Source organism: Chenopodium quinoa, unplaced genomic scaffold (genome assembly GCF_001683475.1).
Source record: "Chenopodium quinoa cultivar QQ74 unplaced genomic scaffold, ASM168347v1, whole genome shotgun sequence".
Lineage (NCBI taxonomy): Eukaryota > Viridiplantae > Streptophyta > Magnoliopsida > Caryophyllales > Amaranthaceae > Chenopodium > Chenopodium quinoa.
Genome location: NW_018743331.1, coordinates 7,134,082 through 7,159,621, shown reverse-complemented (window position 1 = coordinate 7,159,621; position 25,540 = coordinate 7,134,082). Strand labels below are relative to the sequence as shown.

The 25,540-nt window shown below is 36.1% G+C and overlaps 1 protein-coding gene across 2 annotated transcripts; it reads left to right on the top strand.

Annotated features, from left to right (window-relative positions):
* The first annotated feature begins 10,464 nt into the window (after window positions 1-10,464).
* Window positions 10,465-23,743, top strand: LOC110737857 (endoplasmic reticulum oxidoreductin-1-like). Of its 2 annotated transcripts, none has more exons than XM_021918206.1 (11): window positions 10,465-10,663; window positions 10,783-10,929; window positions 12,174-12,305; window positions 12,517-12,772; window positions 13,096-13,206; window positions 21,296-21,414; window positions 21,909-22,013; window positions 22,101-22,303; window positions 22,791-22,914; window positions 23,263-23,444; window positions 23,550-23,743. In XM_021918206.1, the coding sequence occupies exons 2-11, from the start codon at window positions 10,807-10,809 to the stop codon at window positions 23,566-23,568; spliced, it is 1,374 nt and encodes a 457-aa protein (XP_021773898.1). In that variant the 5' UTR covers window positions 10,465-10,663; window positions 10,783-10,806; the 3' UTR covers window positions 23,569-23,743. The 2 variants fall into 2 exon arrangements, with proteins under 2 accessions (XP_021773898.1, XP_021773897.1); XM_021918205.1 differs by having other exon boundaries at window positions 12,171-12,305.
* The last annotated feature ends 1,797 nt before the right edge of the window (window positions 23,744-25,540 follow it).

Genomic DNA, 25,540 nt, shown 5'->3' with positions numbered 1-25,540 from the left:
ATATCATGGCATACATGATCGACCCAATTAGCGAAGCATATGGAATCTGATCCATTTTCTCTCGCTCAACAGGTGTCTGTGGACACTGTTTCTTGCTGAGAGTTACGCCATGGGACATGGGTAGATGCCCTCTCTTGGCATTTTCCATGTTAAATCGTGCTAGTACCTTATCAATGTAAGTACTCTGGCTCAATCCAATCATCCTCTTAGATCTATCCCTGTAGATCTTGATGCCCAATATGTATTGTGCCTCTCCTAAGTCCTTCATTGAAAAGCACTTTCCCAACCAGCCCTTTACGGACTCCAGTAATTTTGTGTTGTTTCCAATGAGCAGTATGTCGTTGACATATAGGACTAGGAATGCGATTTCACTCCCACTGACCTTCGTGTATACACAAGATTCATCTAGATTCTTGATAAAACCAAACTTGCTGATGGCTTCATCAAATCGCAGATTCCAACTCCTGCTGGCTTGCTTTAATCCATAAATGGACTTCTTAAGCTTGCAAACCTTTCCAGCGTTGCTCGGATCGACAAAACCTTCTGGTTGTGTCATGTACACAGTTTCTTCCAAAATCCCATTTAGGAAGGCGTTTTTGACATCCATCATATTTCATAATTGTAATATGCAGCAATCGCTAGAATAACCCGGACAGACTTTAGCATTGCAACCGGTGAAAAGGTTTCATCATAGTCAATCCCGTGGACATGTCTATAACCTTTTGCCACCAGCCTAGCCTTGTATATCGATACATTTCCATCCTTGTCAGTCTTCAATTTGAAGATCCATTTGCAACCAATGGGTGTTTAACCCTCGGGCAAATTCACCAAGTCCTAGACTTGATTTTCAGACATGGAGTCCATCTCAGATTTCATGGCTTCTTGCTATTTAACAGAGTCGGAGCTCGTCATAGCTTGCTTGTATGTCGCTGGCTCATCTCCATCCATAACTAGGATGTCTTGATCATCGGTTAAGACAATACCAAGGTATCTGTCTGGTTGAGATCTTTGTCGTTGCGACCTACGAAGGGTAATAGGTTGAGCATTTACATTGTCTGTTTGATTCTGACCAATCTTCTCAGCTGCTTCTAAAGCACTTAGATTGTCAGTTTATCAGGTTGGCATTGTTGTTCGTCCTCTCGAACTTCGTCGAGTTCGATTTTCCTCCCACTTGTCATTTGGGAAAGGTGTTCCTTCTCCAAAAAGACACCATCACAAGCAACAAACACTTTGTTCTCGAATTTATTGTAGAAGTAATACCCTTTGGTTTCTTTTGGATATCCCACAAAGAAACACTTATCTGATTTGGGGTGAAGTTTGTCCGAAATTAATCGCTTGACATATGCTTCGCATCCCCAAATCTTGAGAAAAGACAACCTAGGAGGTTTCTTAGTCCATAATTCATATGGAGTCTTTTCAACAGCTTTTGACGGAGCTCGGTTCAATGTTAGTGCCGCGGTTTGTAGCGCATGTCCCCAGAAAGAGATAGGAAGTTCACTAAGACCCATCATTGATCGAACCATGTCTAACAAGGTTCGATTCCTCCGTTCGGATACTCCGTTCCATTGAGGAGTTCTGGGAGATGTCAACTCTGAAAGAATACCATTTTCTTTCAAGTGATCGTCGAATTCATGGCTCAAAAATTCGTCACCTCGATCCGATCGAAGTGTTTTAATTTTCTTGCCAAGTTGATTCTCAACTTATTTCTGAAATTCTTTGAATTTCTCAAAAGATTCAGATTGACATTATGTAGATATAGCCATATCTACTAATCTTTGTTAACGAAGTTGAATTCTTAGATGTCTTAGTTAGCGGTATCTACTTTTGTCTAATCATATGTAAAAACATGCAATTTCATTGAACATATATTTGTAAGACAATTTTGAAACAACTATTGTCAAAGTCTTACTTTCAAAATAACTAGGTGTCCAACACCATAGATCATAGTATGTTCAAAAGCATGATGAAAACTAGAATTAGTTTAATTACATGTCATAGACAAAATAGTGCATGCAAGCACGACCAAAAGACTATCTTCGTCGTCTTCTTGTCCTTGCACCAACACTTGATAAGCTTCTCACTTGGTCCCTGAAAAAGGCAACATAAAGTGAGTCATACTTGGTATCCAATACCTATGATAAGCTTAATTCACAAGTGTTTAGGAAGATACCTGAGGTAGATGCTCCATTCCTCTCATCATCTTCCTTAAAGAGCTTGCATTCTCTTTTGTAGTGGCCTTGCCCACCACAATATAAGCAACGCATCCTTGCCTTGACCTTCTTGAACTCCCTTCTCCTTGCTCTTAAGGGCCTCTCGGTCATTCCACATGCGATGGCTCAGCTGAGTAGTTGCACCACCTCCATTAAGGAGCGTGTCTCCTTCCCTGCAGCTATATGTACTCTAAGTGCATCATAGCCTGAGTGGAGTGAAGCAAGCAAGATGTGCCCCGCCATCTCATCCTCCAATGAGATTCCAAGAAGCTGCATGTGTTTGAAGAGCCTAGTAATTCCAAGCACATGAGGTCGGAGGGGCATGCCGGGTCTCAATTTGGCATTGTAGACCTTGGTCCAAAGCCGACGCCTTTCCTTAGCAAGACATCCCACGTTTGGTAGCTTTATCCTCATGTTTAAGAGTGACCTAGTCAAGTCAAACACGAGTCCATCAAAGTTGCTATTGTCACTCTTGGTGACTCTTACATTGACAACGTCCTCAAGTGCTTTGAGGACCATGTCCGGAAGGTAGGAGGAAAGGGTTTCCTTCCAATCTTTCGGGATGGAATTTGCCATAATTCGTGAGACCTTTTTGCAATTGGAAGACCATTCTTCATGAGCCTCATTGGTCATGATCCCTTTGGCAAAGAAGCTTGGAATGGGAGTATTAAGAGTGTACTCCAAGGAACAATTCCAGAGAGTTCTCCTGAGTTCCTCCTCCCATTCCTTGAAGTTAACCAAGTTCAAAGAAAAGGCCAACTTTTCGGGGAGTTCCGGGCACATTTGGTTGTTGTTTGAGTTACTTGTAGACATTGTTCTACAATTGAAAGAACTTGAAATGAAAAACCATTTATAAACCAATAAGTTGAAATTTATAAGCGTTCATGCATATTTTCAATCTTATTGAGCATTTTATCCACGCATTAATAAATTTTCCCTTATGGGCGAGAATAAAATGATTCCGAGATCCCAAAGATCAAGAAATGGTTAAGCACGCTTTGGCTTGTCTTAATCATTAAATATATTAAGGTAAGCAATCCAATTGCTAATAGCTCTAAGCTACTCTCGGTTTGATAAAATGTCACATCCAATGCATTCCTTACATTTTATCTCTTTTGCCACGACATCTAAGGACTCCTTACTAATATCGTTGAGCTTAACCAAGACAACTTGTATACCTAGTATACCTTACGTTCCTAGGGAAGTAGTGATGTCTCGCTTTGGCGTAGCCCATCACATACACTCACTAGTTCGGTAAGTGTTGTTCTTGGAACGGCAAAGTTTAGCTCAATATTATTAAGGGACCTAGGGTTTCTATGTTGGTTTGATTTAAGTGAACTTAACTAATCATCGCAACATGTAGAAATCCTAGACATGCATCTAACATTCATATATAACAATAATATATATAAAGCATAAATTGATGCATTTGCCAACTAGCATGACCCCTTGAAATCTTCAATTTCCATGGGTCTTCATCTTGGCTCGTCTTCATCGAAACGCCGTCTTGAGACATCTTGGCCAAATAAAATAACTAGCTAGTACGACTAAGATTAATCTAAAGTACAAAAATACTTAACGGTTCGCAGACCGTATTTAAATTTACAAAAATACATAACGGAACACAGTCCACATTTTCTATCCTAGTCGGGCCCTACTAGATGCCTTTTTTAATAACCTCTTTTGAAAACAATCTTTCATTCACCCATTCACTATTTGTGAATGGCCCATGCATTTTACGAAATACATAATTAAACACGCAAAACTAGTAACTAACTTAGGTGGTTAATCCGATTAACGCGCCTAATTAAAACTAGTCAAAGTTGTTTAATCCATTAATTCTAAAAGCAAATAGCTCACGTAATTAACTAAGCTCCCACTAAATTCCGCATCCATACTTAATTAATCTGATTAATTAAGTCGGCATAACCCACAATTTGTCAAAATCAAAATTTTGCAAAAGCCGGAAAAATCGAGGTCTTACCTCGTTAAAATATTTACATAAATAATTTAAAACGGCAAAATTTTCGCAAAATTACATAGCTCAAAACCAAGCAAACTAGCCCACACAAGCGCTTGGTGGGTGCGCACCATGGCTGCTAGGCAGCCCACGCCTTGTGTTATGGTGCGTGGTGCTAGCATGCTGCGCCCAGCACAGCAAGCCACGCTGCTAGCACAAGCAGCCTGCCTGGCATGCTACGCATGCTGGCTAGCAAGCTGGCGCTTGCCAGCAAGTGGTGCGTTGGGCTGGTGCTTGCTGCCATGCTACCCAGCAGCATCCCCTCGCAAGCCAGCCCCCACCCACTGCCCACGCACATCAGCCCCAAGCCTCCCCGCCACACAGCATTGCACAGAAACACCATGGCTTACCCCTTGTGCGCACCATAGGCAGCCTACATGCGGGCTGTTGGGCAGCCCGACTGACCTTGGTGACGCTTGGGGTTTTTGCCACGATTTGTGTGCATTTTCTCGGGATTTTAATCTCGATTTGTGTGTGACATAAAATTAATTCCAAATCTATATTAGAATTAATTTAGGGAAAATGAAAGTAAAATGAGTCCAACTTAATTAAATTCAATTTTAACGGTGCACAAGCCTAAATCATCCAAAATTTTATTTTTTTGAAATGATTTAGGTCTTCCTTTATGCTTAAAATTGAAATAGCTATGTCCATAATTAATATAGCCAATATGCAAATTAATAATGGATTTGACAAATGGGAGTTGGGAAAAATAAATTAACCATCTAATGATAAAATTTTCCAACTTTCATACTTGTGTAAAATAACAAGATTACATCTTCCAATATGAAGATTAATCAAAATTTTACTCACAAGTATTTGAACTTTATGGATTTTAATCAACCAAAATGAAAAATCCAAACTTTGTTCAATATGGAATTTAGGGTTAGAGTTCCAATCATTTAAACCTTTAAAGATTAGAACTTTAACATAGTTGGGAACTTAAAATTGCACATTCACATCAAACATTCACACATTAATGCAATTTATTTGCATAATTGTGAAAAATCAAGTTTGTGTGAAAAATAGCATATCAACTCAAGCACTAATTATAACTCCATAATTATGCTCAAGGATAATTAAAATATCAGTAGATTAGGGATGCAATAATGCATTTAATCTAACCTTGTAATGCTTGCATTAATCAAGGCTTAAAAAGATTTAAAATTTTCGTTGAAAAATGAAAAAACCCCAAAAACTTGGGTTTCTGGTTCGAATTTGGCTTCTGGACAGTTCTCGAAGTGGGTTGAATCTGTTTCAGAATGTCGATTCCACCTAAAAATCACTATTTTAGAGCCAAAATCTAGGTTCGATAGCCAAGTCGATAAAAATACGAGTTTTAAAATTAATTAAAACGAGCTTCTACTCTAATTAGAAAAGCAAAACCGAAATATAAATCTTACTTTAAAACACCTTAATTAATCAATAATTGCAAAATTTAAAAGGAGCGTGGCTCCGATACCGCTGTTGGGTTTCGTAGTGACCCACACTACGCGGAAAGAAACCTGCCAAGACCCGTCCCAATAATAAATGCAATTAACAAGAAAAACATAATTAAAAGCATACGAAAGGATAAAAGATTATACCTTTGACGCATGCTTCGCTCAACTATGAGCTCTTACTTGAACCTCGAAAACACGAGGCCTCCGACGGGATCGTACCCTCGAACCCGACCCGAGCGTCCTAAGCCTCGAAGGTTAGTCAAGACCTGGACAAATATAAACTTGGAGTTTTACGAATTTCAAGGTATACTCAACAATGGAGTTGCCTTTACTTTTCCACTCAAGTGTATCCTTTCCCAAATACCCAAACTTTGGTATTTATAGGGAAATGAACCCTTGATCTTCATTCCCCAACCAATGTGGGAGAATGAGTAATTTTGACAATTAAATTTAATTCCAAATTAAATTAATAATCAAATCAATCACAATGCAACAAGTGTCAAGGGGAGAGAGAGAGTTAGGTGAGGACCAAAGGCTTGGGGGGGACCATTGCCTTGATCCCCAAGCCATTGCTCCAAGCAATGGTCCCCTCATCCAAAACGGATCATGTGCAAGCCAGATGTGCTGCTCGCCAGCTAGCACGCCAGCTGGCCCCCTTGCCAGCACGCACAGCACGCCCAGCGCTGCTTCTTGCTAGCTAGCCAGTCGATGCTGCTTGCTAACTAGGCGTTGGTGCTGTGTGCTAGTGCTAGGCACTGCTAGTGCTGTACTGGCGCTGGCCCCTAGCACTCCCAGGCACTCGCACGTCCAGGCACACGCACACCCCCTCGCATGCCTACGCACTGTCAGGCCAGCATGCACTAGCACTCGCACACGCATACGCAAGGAAGCCTAGCATGGTGCTGTTGTGCGAGGCTGCTGTTGCGATGGTGCGAGGCACACACGCAAGGCCCAGCATGCGTGCTGCTAGCGAGCCACGCATGCTGGATGGCTTGATGCTTGGCGATGGTGCTAGGCACACACGCACACGCACACACGCAAGTGCCCAGCACTGCGATGGTGCGATGGTGCTGCGATAGTGCCTAGGCACCCATGCACGCACGCTGTTGTGCCATGCGAAGGCACGCACACACGCAGGTGGTGCTGCGATGGGCAGCCTAATGTGCCTAGCATTTCTCTTTTTCTCTTTTAGGAACCGGGCATCAGAGTATGTCTTCTTTGAGCCATCCGGCTAAACATGCCGGATGGCCTTCCTCTTCCCTATCTCAGGGAATTGGATCTTGGTAAGATCAATCAAGGGTCGCTTCCCCTCCTTTGATTTAGGATGCGGAGTGGGCTCGTGGTCCCTAACTTGTTTGTTCTTCTCAGAGAGAGAAGGCTTCTTGGCCGACTGACCCCTATTGGAGACAACCGTCCTTTTGTTGATCATGTCCTTTATCCCCCCCTTGAAACTTGTCATAAATTTCATGAGCTCGTCTCGAGTGACTGGGGCAGTGCCTTCCGTCGCCTGGTGCTATCCAAAGGGCTGTCCGAATGACTTGCTTGGACCTGCTTGATCGTCCCCCCATTCCTTTCTTTCCTTGGGACGGGTGCGTCTGGTTCTGAGTGACCCATCACCGGCCACATACGTTTCGACTTCAAAGTCGTCATCAGTGTCATGGTCCGAATAAACATATGCTTCGGCCGTAGGCCATTTCTCATTAGAGGCGGTACAGACTGTTGCGAATCCATCTAAGAGGTACTCTCCCCACAGACGGCGCCAAATGTTTCGGGGGTTTATTTGTACCTCGGGAGAGTTACGTCACCTAGACTGGACTCCAGGCGCCTGTACCTGCAAAACAACGGAGAATCCGGTTGGGTGGATTTCTGCCTCGTACGATCAAGTTAGAACGTGTACGAAGAATGTAAAAAACTGTAGAGAGTAAAGTGGTATCTTCTCGGATTCCGAAATCAGGTGTTCTCTAATGTGAGAATTAATTATCTAGTAATCATTGACTGCCTCCGTTTCTGAGTGAATATGAATCTGAATGTGTATATCTCCCGCATTGAATGCGTATCTCCCTATTTATAGGGTCATGGGGATTTGTGCCTCCATCCTAGTTTACGGAAACCTAGGACTTGTGGGCTGCCTAGGGAATTGGGCCAGGAAGGCTGTATGTTTCCCAATGATTGAAAGCGCCACGTGTTAGTTAGAGATTGGTTCATCTAGAACCTCTCTGAAGTGACACGTGTCACCTTCCGATTGGGCCACGTGGCCTGGGTATTTTTACCCAAAACAAACCTCATCAGCCCACTTGAAGAACCCACAAGTTCTCTGCTCCTACAAAATAATCAAATTAAAACCCCAAATTGAGCATTCAATTAAAAAAAAATTGAAACCTCGCACACTTACAGGACAGTAGGAACACCCATAAAACCTCTTCCCCTTCGTTGGACCATCATAGCGAACAATCCTCAATGGCACACTCTCGTTGTGGTAGCACACCAATTGTGAAGGGGAAGCATTTCCCTTCGACCTAGACCTAGACAAAACAGAGCCAATAGACAGATGACTTGCCATTTCAAGAAGAGAGAAGAAAGAAATTTACTAGCACAAAGATGGAATTGAAATGGATAAAGAAAATTAGATTGGGGGGGGGGGAAGGCTTTTAAAGAGATGGGAAACAGAGAAGAAGGGGAGAGGGAGTGAATTAATGGGCCATTAACTACCTGCAACGGAACTAAATAAGGGAGGGAAGAAAGCAGATGAATTAAGAAAAGTAGGAAGTTTACCTGATTTAATAGGTAATGGATCTGTTGGTGAAGATGGGGTATAAAGGTTGGATTTTTGTGGAATAAACTTAAGGTTGGATTTTTTAGAGAAGAAAGTGCAAAGGTTGGATTTTTAATTTCTATTTTTCCTTTACTAATTGCTTAATTGTTGTGAATATCGATCAATTGAATTACTTAATTTGTCATGAATATCAATTTATTTTAGTCATTCTCTCTCTCTCTCTCTCTCTCTCTCTCTCTCTCTCTCTCTCTCTCTCTCTCTCTCTCTCTCTCTCTCTCTCTCTCTCTCTCTCTCTCTCTCTCTCTCTCTCTCTCTCTCTCTCTCTATATATCTATCTATCTATCTATCTATCTATCTATCTATCTATCTCTCTCTCTCTCCGATTATTTTGTAGTCTTTTGATTTCCAATCATGTTACATATCAATAATTATTTTCTTTATGATGAATCAAGATTAGATTTAAGTTGTATATGCAAATTTTTAGAGTCGGAATAATTACAATCGAACTTGTATAATTTCTGTAAAAATAAAAAAATAAACATGTAGTAACTTAAAAATGAACATTTAGTAAAAAAAATAAAAATGAACATTTAGTGCATAAAAAACGAGCATATTTTAAACGATTTATTTTATCTTTATTTTTCGTTAATAATTATATACAATGAATTTGAACCTATATGAATATATGAAAAAATCATGTTCATATTTAATATACGGAATGTTTTTTCCCTTTTTTTGGCGTTTTTATTTTTTTTTACATGTTCATTTTTAAATAGTACATGTTTGTTTTTTCAATGTGTTCATATATTTTTATGAAATGTTCATTTTATTAGATATGGTCCAGCTTTCCATTTTTTTTAAACATGGTCTAGCTATTCTATGATTGTATAATAAATGTTCATATTTTTTTAACGTGTTCACTCTTATTACTAAATGTTCAAATTTTTTTTTTTACGTGTTTATAATTTGTTTTACTAAATGTTCATTTTAAAGGTCGTGGTCTAATAATTTTATAATTATATAATAATCATATTCATTTTTAATATACTAAATGATCATTTTTTTTTTCTCATGTTAACTTTTTAGTACTAAATGTTCTTTTTTTTATGTGTTTTTTTTGTATTATTAAATGTTCATTTTTTTTACGTATTAATATTTTTTACTAAATATTCATTTTATAGGGCATGATCTACATAATGATCTAGCTAAGACTTATTGAGTTTTAAGCAAGCATTTTTCAACCCAAACCTTAGCCTGATTCGGCTTAGTGGGCTGATTTTTTAGTCTCCATCTCGACCCATCCCATGATTACCACTACTGGCACTCGTAAAAAAAACCATTTGAATCTTGAAGAGTAGACAATCCCTCGAGTCAAAACATAACTCTTGCCAAAACCTCGAGTTGTGATTGTCGAAGCACGTCATTTTTCTCATATTTCCAGCAGCTCACATTTGAATTTTCTTTTATTACATACATACATAATACATTCTTTCTTAGTAGTATCGTAACACTACACTGAGGGTACATTTGGTTAGTATATTTTTTGGATTAAAAACGAATTTGATTAAATCGATATCGTTATCGTGTATTTGGTTTGAATGTATGGTAGATTGGTAACAATTACCATTAGCTAAGGGTAATGGTTACCCCTTATTTGTTACCTCTCAAAAACTTGGGGTAACAAATACTCTTACCCTCCTCTTAACAAATACTCTTTCCATAATTTACCCAAATAAATGAAAAGAGAATAACTAAATGATTCCTTTCCTCTCTCTTATTTATTTCCTAGGTAATGTTTACCCCTCATTTGTTACCTCCCAAAAACTTGGAGTAACAAATACCCCTACCCTCTTCTTAACAAATATCATTTTTATGGTTAAATCAAATAAATGAAAAAGTAATAGCTAAATAATTTATTTTTCCACTCTTATTTGTTTCCTTTTCACTCCGTTTCCATTTTCGAAACCAAGCGTCCCCGAGAAATCAAATCAAATCATATCATATTCAATATTTCTCATTTAAATCAAATTCACATGTGCGTTTACAATTAAAACACCCAAACCCCTTTACTGTTTTTCCATTGTTTGCAACGGTGGATTCCTCTAAATCAACCATTTGAATGATAAATTCTTCCTCTAAAATCAGGTAATTTGACGAATTGTTGCTCCAATTCATCGCTCAAATTGCCCAAAATCGCTTCAAAAACCGCAAGTCTAAGGTATCGATTTTGTTAAGTTTTCGCAATATTTCAAAAAATTTAGCTGAATTTACTTGTTTAGTGAATTTTTTACTGGGTTTATTGGGTTATAATTACTTATTTTTTATTTTTTTGGAAAGTGTGAAGCAAGAATTGAGGTTTTAATGGATGGGAAGAAGAAGAGTGAGAGTGGAATCAGATGGCGATGGGTGGCAATGGTAGCTGTAATGGCGATTTTTCTTGCAATGAGCACAAAATCTAGTTGGAAATCCAATCGTTGCAAACAGGTTTATATTCTTTCTTACTTTCTTTTTGTTAATTTTCTTGCAATGATATGTTGAATTCTACTTTAAATGCATGTTATTATTGATGGGTTTTGCTTAAATTGAATTGGGGTTTGTTTGTTAGGGTCGATTTGATGGTTTTTTTTTCGGATAAGTAGGATTGACGAATGATTTTGAAACTATAGGGGGGTAATGATATTTGTGGGTATTAGAGATGTGGAAATGACTGAATGATCAATTTTATACGATTGATCAGTGCAATTTTGTTGGAATTGTTAGTAATTGTTTATAGCTGAAATAAGATCATTGTCGGTAGGTTGCTAGTGATATTTAAGAAATCTTGACAAAGAGTGGTTTCTCTTTTAATATTGCAAGAAAATTCCAAACCATGTGGTGAGGTTTGTGACTGTTGGAGTTGATTTTAATGAATTTGGACGAGTTGTGGTATTAAGTGGTAATGGATATTTATGAAGAAAAACACACATTTTGGGATGCAGTTCTATTACCATGGTAATGTACAAAATTACCTAAAATATCATTGCCATTCCATGATGTATAGCTTCTTACTAAATGGGCCGTTGGGTTTCTTAAAATGTTGTTGATTGTAGTTGTTACCTCTGTCAAAAGAGGGATGGGGGGAGGAGGGGTTTGAGAAACAATGCTCTGTAAGTGTTTTTAGGATATTAGAATTGAACGAATATGCTTTGTTGGTATATAGTGTTAATAATTTTCGGTAGTTGAAGGAAAGAAACTATTTTTAGTCTTCTGTTGTTTCTTTGTATAAAAGTGCTCATTGATTAGCTGCTGTTTGCTAATAATATGAAACATTTAGTATATAAAGCAGCATTTTAATTATGTGTGAGTATTCTGCATGTCTCCTTGATTAGGACTTTAGGAGTGAGCCATTTTTCTGAAAAGTGTTCTTATACAGCCCACAGGCCTTATACAGTAGCTGTATTAGTTTTGAGAATTTAGTTAATGTATGTATCTAAGTTATTCCAAATCCAATCCTCGGCAGAAAACATAGGGAAATGCTGCTGAGTTTTTTATATTGAATCCTTGAAATTTGAAAAACTATATACTCCGTAATAACTTAAGTATAGTTCCTTTGTTGATCGTCCAAATCTTATAGAATTACTCATAGTTTGTCACTGTGCTGTTTCATTTTGGTTTTCAGTTTATGTTAAAGGGGTCATTCATCAATATCATTAGAAAAATGGTATTGACATCTGATTGTCTTTTAGCAGGAGTCATGTAAATTTACGGGAATGGTGGAGGATTGTTGTTGTGATTACGAGACAGTAAATGTTCTAAATGAAGAAGTGTTGCATCCTTTGCTGCAAGAGCTCATTACTACACCTTTTTTCAGATACTTCAAGGTATAATTTATTTTTTATGGCTAAAATATAGAGCGCTATTGCTCATAGTTAATCTTCACAAGTTCACATCTTAAGTCCCTGAGGGGTGACAAGGAAACCTCACTTCATAGCAATTCTGAAATTTCTAGTTTTAGTAGTTAATCTTGACCTTTTCCTTAGAGGCTCATAATAAACAAATCTGTTAACTTTAAACCATTTGTGATTGTGATAGGCTAAATTGTGGTGCAATTGTCCATTCTGGCCTGATGATGGGATGTGCCGATTACGTGATTGCAGTGTCTGTGAATGTCCAGAAAATGAATTCCCAGAAACTTTTAGAAAGCCATCTAATGTCCTCAGGAAAGAAGATTTGATGTGCCAAGAGGGGAAACCCCAAGCTATAGTTGACCGAACACTAGACAAAAAGGTGTTCAGAGGCTGGGTAGAGGTTGATAATCCGTGGACAAGTGATGATGAGACTGATAATAGTAAGTTCCCTCTCTTTGTTGGTTGGCATGGTTTCATTAAGGTGTCAAAATTCCACATTGCATATTTTCTTCCCTCTGCCTATGTTAAGCTTTTAGAGGGCTGGATAAATTAATGTTGAAGCACTTTCATTCTGTGAGATAATTTTGTTTAGGAGTTGACTGTTCACTGTAATTGTTTTGGATTCTTCCTTTGATCATAATAAGATTAATTAATTGTGCTGTCATCTTCGACTGAAATTCTCATGTTGAAATTCATGTCATGTGAAAGTTACTGTGATATCCTTTCTTTGATTTTTAAGTTACCAATTATTGCTTGGTTTCAGGTGAAATGACCTATGTAAACCTACTGCTCAATCCAGAACGTTATACGGGCTATACAGGTCCTTCAGCCAGGAGAATATGGGATGCGATATATTCAGAAAATTGCCCAAGATGTAAGTGATTTCATTTATTCACAAGTTTCTAAAATTAAATGTGTATGAAGTGACTTTATTCCTAGTTGGAACTTAGAAGGGCTTAGGCTACTTTTAATTTGAAATACACTGATGTCAGTAATGTGCATGAGAAAACTGAGTAGTCTTGTTTTATTTACTTCCATTCATTATTTAAGTCTTACTAGGATACCATGATCCTAGCATGCTCATCATTTGATATTCAGTTTCACTTTAAAAGATCTTTTGAGTCTTATCATTTCATAAAGTTCCAATAATGATTTTGTTTTTTTTTTTTTATTGGTATTTATTTATAAACTCATAATTTGCACAATTACTAGGTTAGGTCCCGTGCCATGCACGGTACATTATTTTAATTACTTTTGACAAATTAATTTATTTATAGCATAAAATATAAAAATTGTTTAATTTCTTTAACAAAATTGAAGTAACATGGAATATTTGATCAAGATCATATTCTTAAAAAATATTCCACCAAAAATACATCTTCTTGAAAAAGATTATATATTTCCTTATTATTTCGTTATTAATTGAGTATCAACATAAAAATGGTAAATATTATTGCTCATTTATATAGTTGACAAAAAAACAAACTTTTTATTTTTAAATAACTTCCTTAAATAAAATTTAGTAATTAATTATTAAAAAAAAATATATTAAGAACACACCAGAAATCGACACGTGTCATTGCTGGTGTCTCTTTTAGTATATAGTTATTGATTCCGGGCATCTTTTGAGTTTGGATAGCTATGTACATAGTACATACTACTGTTAAAGTAGTCTTCATAATTGGTATTGTGAATGATGGGAAATTAGTCCACATTGGTAGAATAGAAGTTGGTTATATAGGTTAGTCTATATAGTTAATGTTGGATGGAAGTCCCACGTTGGTAGAATAGAAGAAGTTAGCTTGTTCAATTCTATTTAACTTGATGTTGGGAAGAAACTCCCACATTGGTTAAATAGAAAAATTTAGTTTAAAGCTAGTCTATAAGTTACTCTATTCTATTTAACTTGATGTTAGGAAGAAGCTCCAACATTGGTTAAATAGAAAAGTTTAGCTTGGAGCTAGTCTGTAAGTTATAATTTTGGAGCCATTAAAATGTATAATGAAGAATAGTCACTATTATCCTAATCAATTTAAGTGTAGGAAAGTAAGTGCTTACACTCGCCCGCAAGCCCGTCGGGCAAATAAACTGACAAATCTTTTAACTAGGCTCGCGCCCGAGAAAGCCCGCCCGATCGGGCCATCTTTACTTTAGAAAATAAGTTTGCTCTCGCACCCGACCAGACTAACTTAGCCCTATCAGGCGAGCAAATATTATTTTTCTAAGTATATGTTCGCGCCCGACCGGGCAAAAGCCCGCCCGATCGGGCCCGTGGTCATAAACCATGACCATTAAAATTTTTATTATGCTCCAAATATTAAATTTATAGACTAGCTCCAAGCTAAACTTTTCTATTTAACCAATGTGGGAGCTTCTTCAAATTAAATAGAATAGAGTAACTTATAGACTAGCTTCAAGCCAAACTTTTCTATTTAACCAATGTGGGAGTTTCTTCCCAACATCAAGTTAAATAGAATTGAACAAGCTAACTTTTATTCTACCAATGTGGGACTTCCATCAACATTAAGCTATATAGACTAACCTATATAACCAACTTCTAGTCTACCAATGGACTAATTTCCCATCATTCACAATACCTATTATGAAGACTACTCTAATAATCCCCCACTTAGTCTTCAAAATTGGGTATGTTCTTAACCAACAAAATTATGCATCATGCATCAGTGAAGGTATCTTATCGATTTGAACCTCCACCTACTGTAAACTTTCAACGTAACAACAAAATTAACGGTAGCATGTAGCTTTGAACCATAATCTTAAATATCATTACCGGAAATTCTACGCACACAACTTTGTTAAACCAAATGTTCTTTGAATTGGTAGCACTATTATGGCCATGTGCTCATCCTGGTATTCATGAACATCTCCAAAAGTAAAACACACTTTTGCTAGGAACGGCACCATTCCTATATGTTCATATAGGTGAAGAACCTTTGAAACTACATTTAGAGTCTAAAACTAACCCTTACACATATATATTAATTATACTCGTTAATAATTAATATACCATCAACAAACAACTTGTTTGTACCACGTTGAACCTTTAATATAGGGGTAGTACTATAGGAAAGGTTGGGTTTCCGTTGTTCTTGATTAAATAATTAGTTTCAAACCAATTTCCTTGGACATTGTTTGCACCATGTCCCTTGGTAATCCTTTTGTAAAAGGATCCGCGAAATTATTGCAAGACCTTACATACACAATAGTTATTATACATATGCATGTCTTAAACTAATATGTCTAGATTTTCCATTATAAATCTTGTTATACGCTCTAGACAATGTAGCTTCACTATCACAGTTCAAAGAACGGCTGACATCGGTTGTGGCCACTAACTCTATGTCTAATAACATGTTCCTTGGTGCTGCTAAGGTTAAAAATTCAGCCTCCATGGTGGAATGAGTAATACAAGTCTGTTTCTTTGAAGCCCAAGAAACAACACCTCCACTAAGCATAAAAACCCACCCACTAGTGGATTTATTATCACCGGTACTAGAAATCCAACTAGCATTTGAAAAACCCTCATGGAAATCTATTATAATTCAAACCAAGATTTTTAGTTCTCTTTAAGAAACCAAAAACACCAGGATTGCTAGTAAATCTAGAAAGTTTGCAAACTGCAAATGCAATATCGGGCCTAGTACAATGTGATGCATACATTAAACTACCTATTGCATTTGCATACTCAGGTTAATCAACCCACCCATTATTCTTTTTAAGTTTACATGATGAATCATAAGGGGAATTGGCTTCTTTGATATTCAAATGCTTAAATTATCAAGTATTTATCAACATAATGAGACTTGACTCAAAGCATAACCCTTACAATGTTTTATAGCTTTGATTCCTAATATTGTATCCACTTCACCCAAATCTTTCATTTGGAAACAAGAAGATAAGTATTCCCTAGTCTCATTAATGCCTTTTATATTCGTCCCAAAGATTAACATATCATCAACATATAAACATACAATGACTCCATAATCTTTTGTAAACTTAGAATAAATGCATCTATCAGCAGTAAAACCATGTGACAAAATTGTAGAATCAAAATTTTCATGCCACTGTTTTGGAGCCTGTTTTAATCCATACAAAGATTTAACCAACTTGCAAACTTTACTTTCATTGCTAGGCCTCATGTACACTTCCTCATCTAAATCACCATTTAGAAAAGCTGTTTTTACATCCATTTGATGAACAAGCAAGCCATAAATAGAAGCTAAAGCCATAAGAAATCTAATGGATGTAATTCTAGCAACGGGTGCACAAGTATCAAAATAATCCACTCCTTCCTTCTGAGTAAAACCTTGTACTACCAACCTAGCCTTAAAAGATATTATCTTCCCATTTGTGTCCTTTTTAATTCTAAACACCCATCTACATTCAACAACTTTGGAACCAGGTGGTAAATCCGTGAGATACCAAGTATTATTTGAAATCAAGGAATCCATCTCATCATTTATTGCCTCCTTCCAAAAAGCTGCGTTTCTAGAAGGCATTGCTTCTTTAAACGTTTTTGGATCATCCTCTACATTAACATCAACATTTAGTAGAATGGGTATCTCATTAGTAACCTCACATCTATCACCTTCTACAAGAAAAAAAAATAGCTTGTGAATCAATAAAATCTGGACCCAAAATTTTCTCCTTCCTTGCCCTTACACTTCTTCTAGGTTCACTAGAGGAATCGAACAATTTTATAACATTACTTAGAGTTAGAAACATTATTAGGAGAAACTTGTGGTAGTGCCGAATCATCAATGTTTATGGAATCCCCACGAAATTTATTCTCAAAAAATTCAGCATCTCGTGATTCCACTATAATATTAGAATCCAAATCCAAAAATCTATAGGCTTTTGAATTTTCAGCATATCCCACAAAAACACTCTTTATAGCTCTAGGACCTAATTTAGTTTTCTTAGGTTCGGGAACCTTATAGTATGCAACACAACCCCAAACTCTAAAATAACTAATATTAGGTTTTTTCCTTTCCACAACTCATTTGGAGATACTTTATTTTTCTTAGAAGGAATTCTATTGTGTACATGACATGCGGATAGTAAAGCTTCCCCCCACAAATTAAGCGGCAAATTTGCATTAACAAGCATGGCATTGACCATATTACCTAAGACACCATTCTTTCTTTCAGCCACTCCATTTTGGTGTGGTCTATATGGGGCACTAACCTGATGTATAATGCCATTAGATTCACAAAAGTCAGAAAATTCCGTGGGAAAGTATTTTCCACCACTATCACTTCGTAATATCTTAATTTTCTCATCTTTTGTGTTTCTACCATGGCTTTATGCACTTTAAACATATCAAATGCCTGTACTTTTGTCTTTAGCAAATAAACATAGGTAAAACGAGAACTATCATCAATGAAAGTTATGAAATACCTATTACCACCTTCAGTCAAATTTCCATTGAACTCACAAATATCAAAATGAACAAGTTCTAATATTTCAGTATTTCTATCAACTTTAGGAAAAAGGTTTTTCTCTTCACATTTATCATGACTATCATTGCCATAAGAAATCAAACTACTTTTTGACATAATTTTCAAAGTCTTATTATTAGTACGTGCTAAACGATTATGCGATTAATTGAAAGAAACACATTCTACATTTTGCACAACAAAGTAAGCAGAATTTTCAACTTTATTGATAGATAATTTGAACATTCCATCACAAGCATAGCCCTTTCCAATAAAGGTTCCAGCCTTAGATAGAATTGCATTGTCAGATTCTATTACAACTTTCAAACCCTTCTTAGACAACATAAAACCAGAAATTAAATACTTCCTAATTTGAGGCACATGAAGTACATCGGTGAGAATGACTTTCTTCCCAGAAGTAAATAGCACTTCAACTGTTCTTGGAGCTTGGAAGAATGATGATCATCCATAAGAACTTCATGGTAAGGGGAAGAATCGGTGTAGGTCTTGAAAAGAGCCTTGTTGTTGCACACATGTGCTGTAGCACCCGAATCATACCACCAATCATCACTAGTAGTGAGCGAAGCCATATGCATTTCTTGAATCATACCAATGTTTAATTCAGAAATCATGGCAATAGTATCATTAGTGTTATTTTCTACAACATTTGCCTCACCACCTTCCTTCTGTTTTTTAATCTTCTTAGGGTTCTTGCAATATTTTTTAATGTGCCCTTTTTCGCCACATTTGTAACAAACAACATCGGACAAATTCTTTCTAGGCTTCTTGTTGGAATTTTTCTGCTTATTTTGATTATTAGCCTTTCTTTTCTTGCCTCCCCCCTTCTGATCATTACTTACATAATTTACTTTGGAACTAGAACCACCATCAGATTTCTTATCACGGTTTTGAGTTTCCTCTTCAATCCGTAAATGTTTCTAAATTTGTTCCAAGGTAAAATCCTCATAAGTATGCAAAAGTTTCTTCCTATAATCATTCCAACTAGCGGGTAATTTTGCAATTATTCCCCCTACAAGTAGTTTTTCCGGAATGATTATAGCAAGATCCTTAAATTTAGAGGCCAAGATAAGAAATTCATGCACTTGGTCTAATACATATGAAGAATCATTCATAGTAAATTCAAAAAATTGCATAGTTATAAACTTATTTGCCCCTTGCTTTTCTAAATTGTACTTAGTTTCCAAGGAGTCCCAGATCTCCTTTGGATTCTTCATCGGTATGTCTGAAAGATGATTCTGAATGTATCCTCTGCATAGTGCTTCGTCGTCAACACGCTTTTTGCGTTCAGCCTTCACAACATCAGTTTCATCTTCCTTCGGTTCGGGAATGGGCTTAAGATCAACGTCAAGGATGTAGAACAACTTCATTGTGATGAGAAAGAACTTCATGGTCTCCTTCCAACGAGTAAAATTGGAACCATCGAATCGATCAAGTTTCCCAGCGTCAACTTTCTTCATGACATTCTCCATGACGGTTAATATTAAAATTGCTTTAAGATTGTTAGAAAATAATTATGGGGATGAAGAATTAGGGACGTGTTTACACTGTCCTTAAAGCAATTTTAACCCCCACTATGATTGCTATGGGTTACCGGTTAATATGCTTCCAGGATTTTCCCTAAGTTCGAGATCAATTAAAGCAATGTAATTGAACTCCCTAATAACACTTTAGGAACAATAGAATAGATAAGGAAGAAGAAGATAAAGTAAAAAGAAAAATGTAAGTTATAATTGTGACTATTAAAATATATAATGAACAGCCTTTTAATCCAAGAGGCACTATTTCCAAAAAATAATTAATTAAGACAATCTGACTTTTAATGAATAGTCACTATTTTTCTTTTTACTTTATCTTCTTCTTCCTTATCTATTTTATTGTTCTTAAAGAATTCTAAGGGAGTTCAATTACATTGCTTTAATTGATCTCGAACTTAGGGAAAACCCTGGAAGCATATTAACCGGTAACCCATAGCAATCATAGTGGGGGTTAAAATTGCTTTAAGGACAGTGTAAACACGTCCCTAATTCTTCATCCCCATAATTATTTTCTAACAATTACTTATCAACTAAATTGGTAACTTCAACTACTCATTTTCACCTAAGTCTCATAATTTGCATGTGGTGTCACTGGCCCTTAATGAATCCCAGACATCGTTTGAGTTTGGTTGTACATATCAACTAAAAGTGTAACCGGTAACCCATAGCAATCATAGCGGGGGTTAAAATTGCTTTAAGGACAGTGTAAACACGTCCCTAATTCTTCATCCCCATAATTATTTTCTAACAATTACTTATCAACTAAATTGGTAACTTCAACTACTCATTTTCACCTAAGTCTCATAATTTGCATGTGGTGTCACTGGCTCTTAATGAATCCCAGACATCGTTTGAGTTTGGTTGTACATATCAACTAAAAGTGTAATTTTTTTTCTTCTAGGTTATGAAGTGCTTATTGTCAGGCTACATATTGTAATTTTGCCAGTTTATGTACATGTCAACTAAAACTGGAAAAGACTCAATTTGAATTCTAGCCTTTCCATGTTGGGATTGTATCTTATAAAGTGAGATTTTTATCTTGTTTACTACTGTAGAAAACTGCTTATTCATTGAACTGATTCACTGAATCTAGTGTACCCTTTCCTTATCAAGTATTTCTAGTGTTGGGATTTATACTAATCCATTATTTATATATTTTATATCTCTATTTGGTTTCACAATTAATGAACTTGGAAATTTGTGGCATGTTTGAAATTTCTTATAGTGCAAGACGAACATCATGCGTGATTTTATAACATTGTTACATAGGAAGATATGAAAAGGAGATCAGATTTTTATTGACATGATTGATACAGTTTTGGTAGATGCATTCAGAATTACCTTAGGTAGTATCCGTTGGTTATAGAAGGATCCTTGATGGAATTTAATCCTACTTGGCTTGGCATGTCACTACTATTATGCTAATTAAGGTGATGCATTTCCCCTGTTGTCCTGGAAGTCTGCTCTTTGGCGTTTATGGTTCATCTGGAATAGATCATTGATCCTAATTTTTGGCGTTAGGGTTCATGCGGAATTTCATCTCTGTATCTTAGAGTAGTAGTCCTGTATGTTTCTTGTGTTAGGACCAATGATCTATTGTGTACAGACACTTTACAAACTGTTGGGTAAGTTTGAATTCTGCCTAACACCATAGTTATCTGGAAATTGTTTTTTTTTTTTTTTTTTTTTTTTTTTTCCCCCTTTTTGGGTGGGGTGGGGGGAGGGGGCAAATTCCTTAACTTTTTTGTGTTATTAGGAAAGAGGGTAAATATTTGATGTTGCAGAAACAGAAAAATGCCTTTAATCACAACTTGCCAGTTATTATTAATATACATTCTAGATTAATGCTTCATTCATGCCAATTGTGTCTGAAATTTATGTACTCTAAGTTTTCCTATGTGTATTTTTCTGTGCTGTGTATGTATAAGCATATTCCTTTTGTGTGCAGATGCATCTGGAGAGATGTGCCAAGAGAAAAAGGTTCTTTACAAATTGATTTCTGGTCTGCATGCATCTATTTCAGTTCACATTGCTGCAGATTATCTCCTTGATGAAGCCACCAACACGGTATCATATTTTCTGCCAACCTGAAATTTAATTTTGTTCTATTAAATGATATTATAGGAGGAGAAAAACATCATATGCCAATCTAAACATCCCCAACCTTTGTAATTCATTGAACCCACAGTGAATTTTCACTTGACCTAGTTGGATTTTAATACATGCTCCTTCCTTTCCATATGATCTGTCCACTCAGTGAAATTTCCTCATCTCTTGTTCTCAATCACTACAAACTACCAATTTGATGATAGTTTTTGTCACTACCAAGTACTGATGAAATTCTAGTCAGTTTTGAATGTCAATACAGTAACTAACAAATCATTGACCTCTGAAAACATTTACTCTGTATTAAAGAATCGAAGGAGTATTACATAAAATACATGTCAAATATGGCCATAAGGGCCTATATAGCTGTTGAATTTCTTCTTTAGTTAAAATTGGCTGACTATCGCAGTATTTGTTATCTTGAAATCTTTTGTTTTTTGTTTTATTTTTTTCAGTGGGGACAGAATTTTGACATAATGCATGATCGAGTTTTGAGACATCCAGAACGTGTTCGAAATTTATATTTTGCTTTCCTTTTTGTGCTTAGAGCTGTAACAAAGGTATGTTTGATTAGAGAACCTAGTTTTGTAGAGAATAATTGAAGTGCAGATCAGCATTCTAAAGCTTCACCTATCTGAATGGTATAGGCATCAGACTATTTGGAGCAAGCTGAGTATGACACTGGTAATCATGAAGATGACTTAAAAACTCAGTCCTTACTGAAACAATTGCTTTATAATCAGAAGCTTCGTGCTGCATGTCCACTTCCATTTGACGAAGCTAAGCTGTGGCAAGGGCAAAGTGGTCCTGAATTGAAGCAGCAGATTCAAATGCAGTTTAGAAATATAAGGCATGTCACTTTATTAAGAAATATAAATTTTTAGTTAATGAGATAGTACATCACTACATACTCCCTTTCTAAATGTTTGCGTGTCGGTCGAATTTCATTAACAATTTCGAATCAGCTAATTTAAATATGAATTGTTAAAACATGAAAATGGTGGACCAAAAGACTTAATAATGTGAGACTTATTAAATTGTTCTACTTTGACTTTTATGTTTGACCAATGCGCAATTTTGACCATAATATTTGGGACTGAGTCTTTTGGTCCACCATATTCATGTTTTAACAATTCATCTTTAAATTAGCTGATTCGAGATTGTTAATGAAATTCGACTGACAAACAAACATTTAGAAAGGGAGTATGTAGTTATGTACTATCTCATTAACTAAAAAATTGTCTGGAGGGAGTATTTAGTTATGTACTGTCTCAGCATTTTCATGTCCGTCTCTTTATGCTAGTTGATGAAATTTGACTGACGCAAACATTTTGCAGTGCATTGATGGATTGTGTAGGCTGTGAAAAGTGTAGATTATGGGGTAAACTACAAGTTCTTGGTCTTGGCACAGCACTGAAGATCCTTCTTTCAGTCGAGGGTGACAACCATCTAAATCAATCTGTGAGTGAAATTATAGGGTGGTTTTTTTTTTTTTTAAGTTGACTATGTATTTGGATACGAGGATGTAATGAGATAGTGGTCATAAATGGATTCCTTTCCCCTTATTTGGACATTGATTTGGAATGGGAAGGGAAGGTAATCATAAGGACCCAACTTCCTTTCTCTTTTATAAACCAAAGTACTTCCAACATTTTTAAACATTTGGAGGGATGACACGTGACCCTCCCCTCTCTTTCTTTTTTTTCCCTTTCCCCGAGTTTCCCTCCATTGCTGTCTGAACATACTGTGAATTCTTTCAGAAAATTACTGATTGGTAATTGTTTACACTTGTGCTTCTTTATTGTGCAGCTGCAATTGCAAAGGAATGAAGTGATTGCACTGATAAACCTGCTTAACCGGCTTTCGGAATCAGTCAAACTGGTGCATGAAATGGCACCTTCTGCTAACAAGATAGTTGGCCGAGCTTTAGAACTTCCCTCTCAAGAAGTCGGCACACTATGGAGAATATGGCAGTCAGTGAACAATCTAAGGTGATTGTCTTATAGGAATTCTCCAATAGGAGACTTTTTTATGCAATTTATATGTACTAAGATGAGGTTTCTTATGCATACTAACACTAGAGAAATGATTTACAGGTCAAGGAAATCTTCATGATGTGATAAAATCTTCAGCAGCAATTTTGTTTTGTCCATCATTAAGCTGAGTAGAGATTTGTAGTTATAAGAACATACATGTAAAGAATTTTCCAAATTTTGTACATTAACATAATTATAATAATAATAATATTAGTGAACATTAGTTGAATGTTCATTATCTCTTTTATGGTACATTTCTTGATTTTGACATGTAAAATTAAGTAAAATTTGTGGGGAAACTGTCAATACTAGGTTAGTCATTTGGAAATTAGGGTGTCCTGTTAATTGTTGGGGTAGCCATTATTACTCGGGAGGGTCTAAATTAAAATCCAAAGTGTCGATATGCTTATGAAGACTTGAACCACAACCTTTTTAATGTAATGGACTTGACAACCATTCTAGTGAGTCGTTAGCATATTTTGTACACTGTAATTTATATACTTTGTATTTCGTATATCTATACTATCTATTAAAAGGTGTTCCTTTTAAAGGAAAGGTGCCACGTAGCACTTTTCAAAGTATATGTGCATGTCACAATGGCACGTCACTATCCAAAGTAAATGCGCCATATAAGTTTGTCACTTCATTTCACAAAATAAATTATGCTTTGAGCTAGATTCAGCCATATCCTCCCACACATAAAGGTCATACATCTACCATCTCAACTTCATTAATGTTTTAAATTTCACATAACATTATATATTCCTTTTATTTATTAAGAAAATTAGAGGTTATATATTTTATTTATTTTTCACTTAGAAAATAAATTCATATAAGGTTTTTTTTTTTTTTAAAAAAAAAAAAAAAAAAGTAACCGCCGAGGAATGCCCAGACCACACAGTAGCTATACAAACATTCGAACATAATTATCAAATTGAAGAAGGATAAACTAGCAACCTAGAGCATCACCCGGCACACTAGTTGTATACAAAGTATTTAAAAAAGATATAAATGAATATAGATGATGAGTCATGTATCTACACGCTAATTCTTATTTTCGAGTACTTTGACAGTTTGACAACCAACAACTCGTTACAATTTCATAACAAATAAAACCATCCATCTTAATTTGATGTGATTGTTAAATATGCAATAATTGAAAATACCTTAGTTTCATATTACATAAAACTTGAATATTGCTAGACCCAATAATAGGAGTTAAGCATAAAATAAAGGAATAACATTTCACATTTTTCACTATTAAAAACTTTTTTTTTTTCACCATTTTGGAACCCAAATCACTTTTTAAATCAATTCAAACATGTTAAATCTAAGTGTAGTTAGATTGTGCTCCACCATTTTCTTTGACCAGTAGCTAGGGTCTTTGTCTAGCAACAAAGATTAACTAGAGTTTCAACCGTTATTCAAGTTCAAATAGAGGTCTTATGTGTCTCCAACAAACTGACAGTAATTCAGCACTATCTAATGGTAAAAAAAGTCAGCAATGGACAATTTTATATCTAACATTCTAAAAAGCCAAACTAAAGAAGCTTAGCGTCTCTCAAACTCTCTACCTCTCCTTTTTCTATTTCGTGTATGTGTAACTTGTTGTACCCGCCACTTCCTTAGGTTGACTCTTAGATACAATAAATAAACACACCACTTCAAAGTCGCCTCCTAAAGTCTAAGTTTTACATAAAAACGAGGCCATAATTTTGGCTCACAAAAACAAGATTATATTAATAAAGTTGCTTATGTTACAAGTGGGATGAACCCATAACACCAATTATGTTTTCGGCATATTTGTCACTAAAACTTTGACCAATAATATCCTTAATTGAATCACTAAACGACACATGAATTTTATTTACCAACACTTCACATTAATAAGTAAAAGCACGGTATTATACTACATATGCCCAACCCACACTTTCTCCATCACTCATTCCCTCTTACTTTTTCTCTCTTCCACCACCATGACATTCCTCCTGCCAAGCAAAATCTACTAATTCACTCGGTTTCACCTGCTGACGTGGAGTTGGTCAAGTGAT

What these genes read in the sequence shown, in the direction of transcription:
- LOC110737857 (XM_021918205.1), top strand. Translation starts at nt 10,807, where the DNA reads ATGGATGGGAAGAAGAAGAGTGAGAGTGGAATCAGATGGCGATGGGTG. An exon ending in TTCAGAAAATTGCCCAAGAT is followed by an intron (nt 13,207 to 21,295) that starts GTAAGTGATTTC and finishes TTTTGTGTGCAG; the next exon opens with ATGCATCTGGAGAGATGTGC. An exon ending in ACAACCATCTAAATCAATCT is followed by an intron (nt 22,915 to 23,262) that starts GTGAGTGAAATT and finishes TTTATTGTGCAG; the next exon opens with CTGCAATTGCAAAGGAATGA.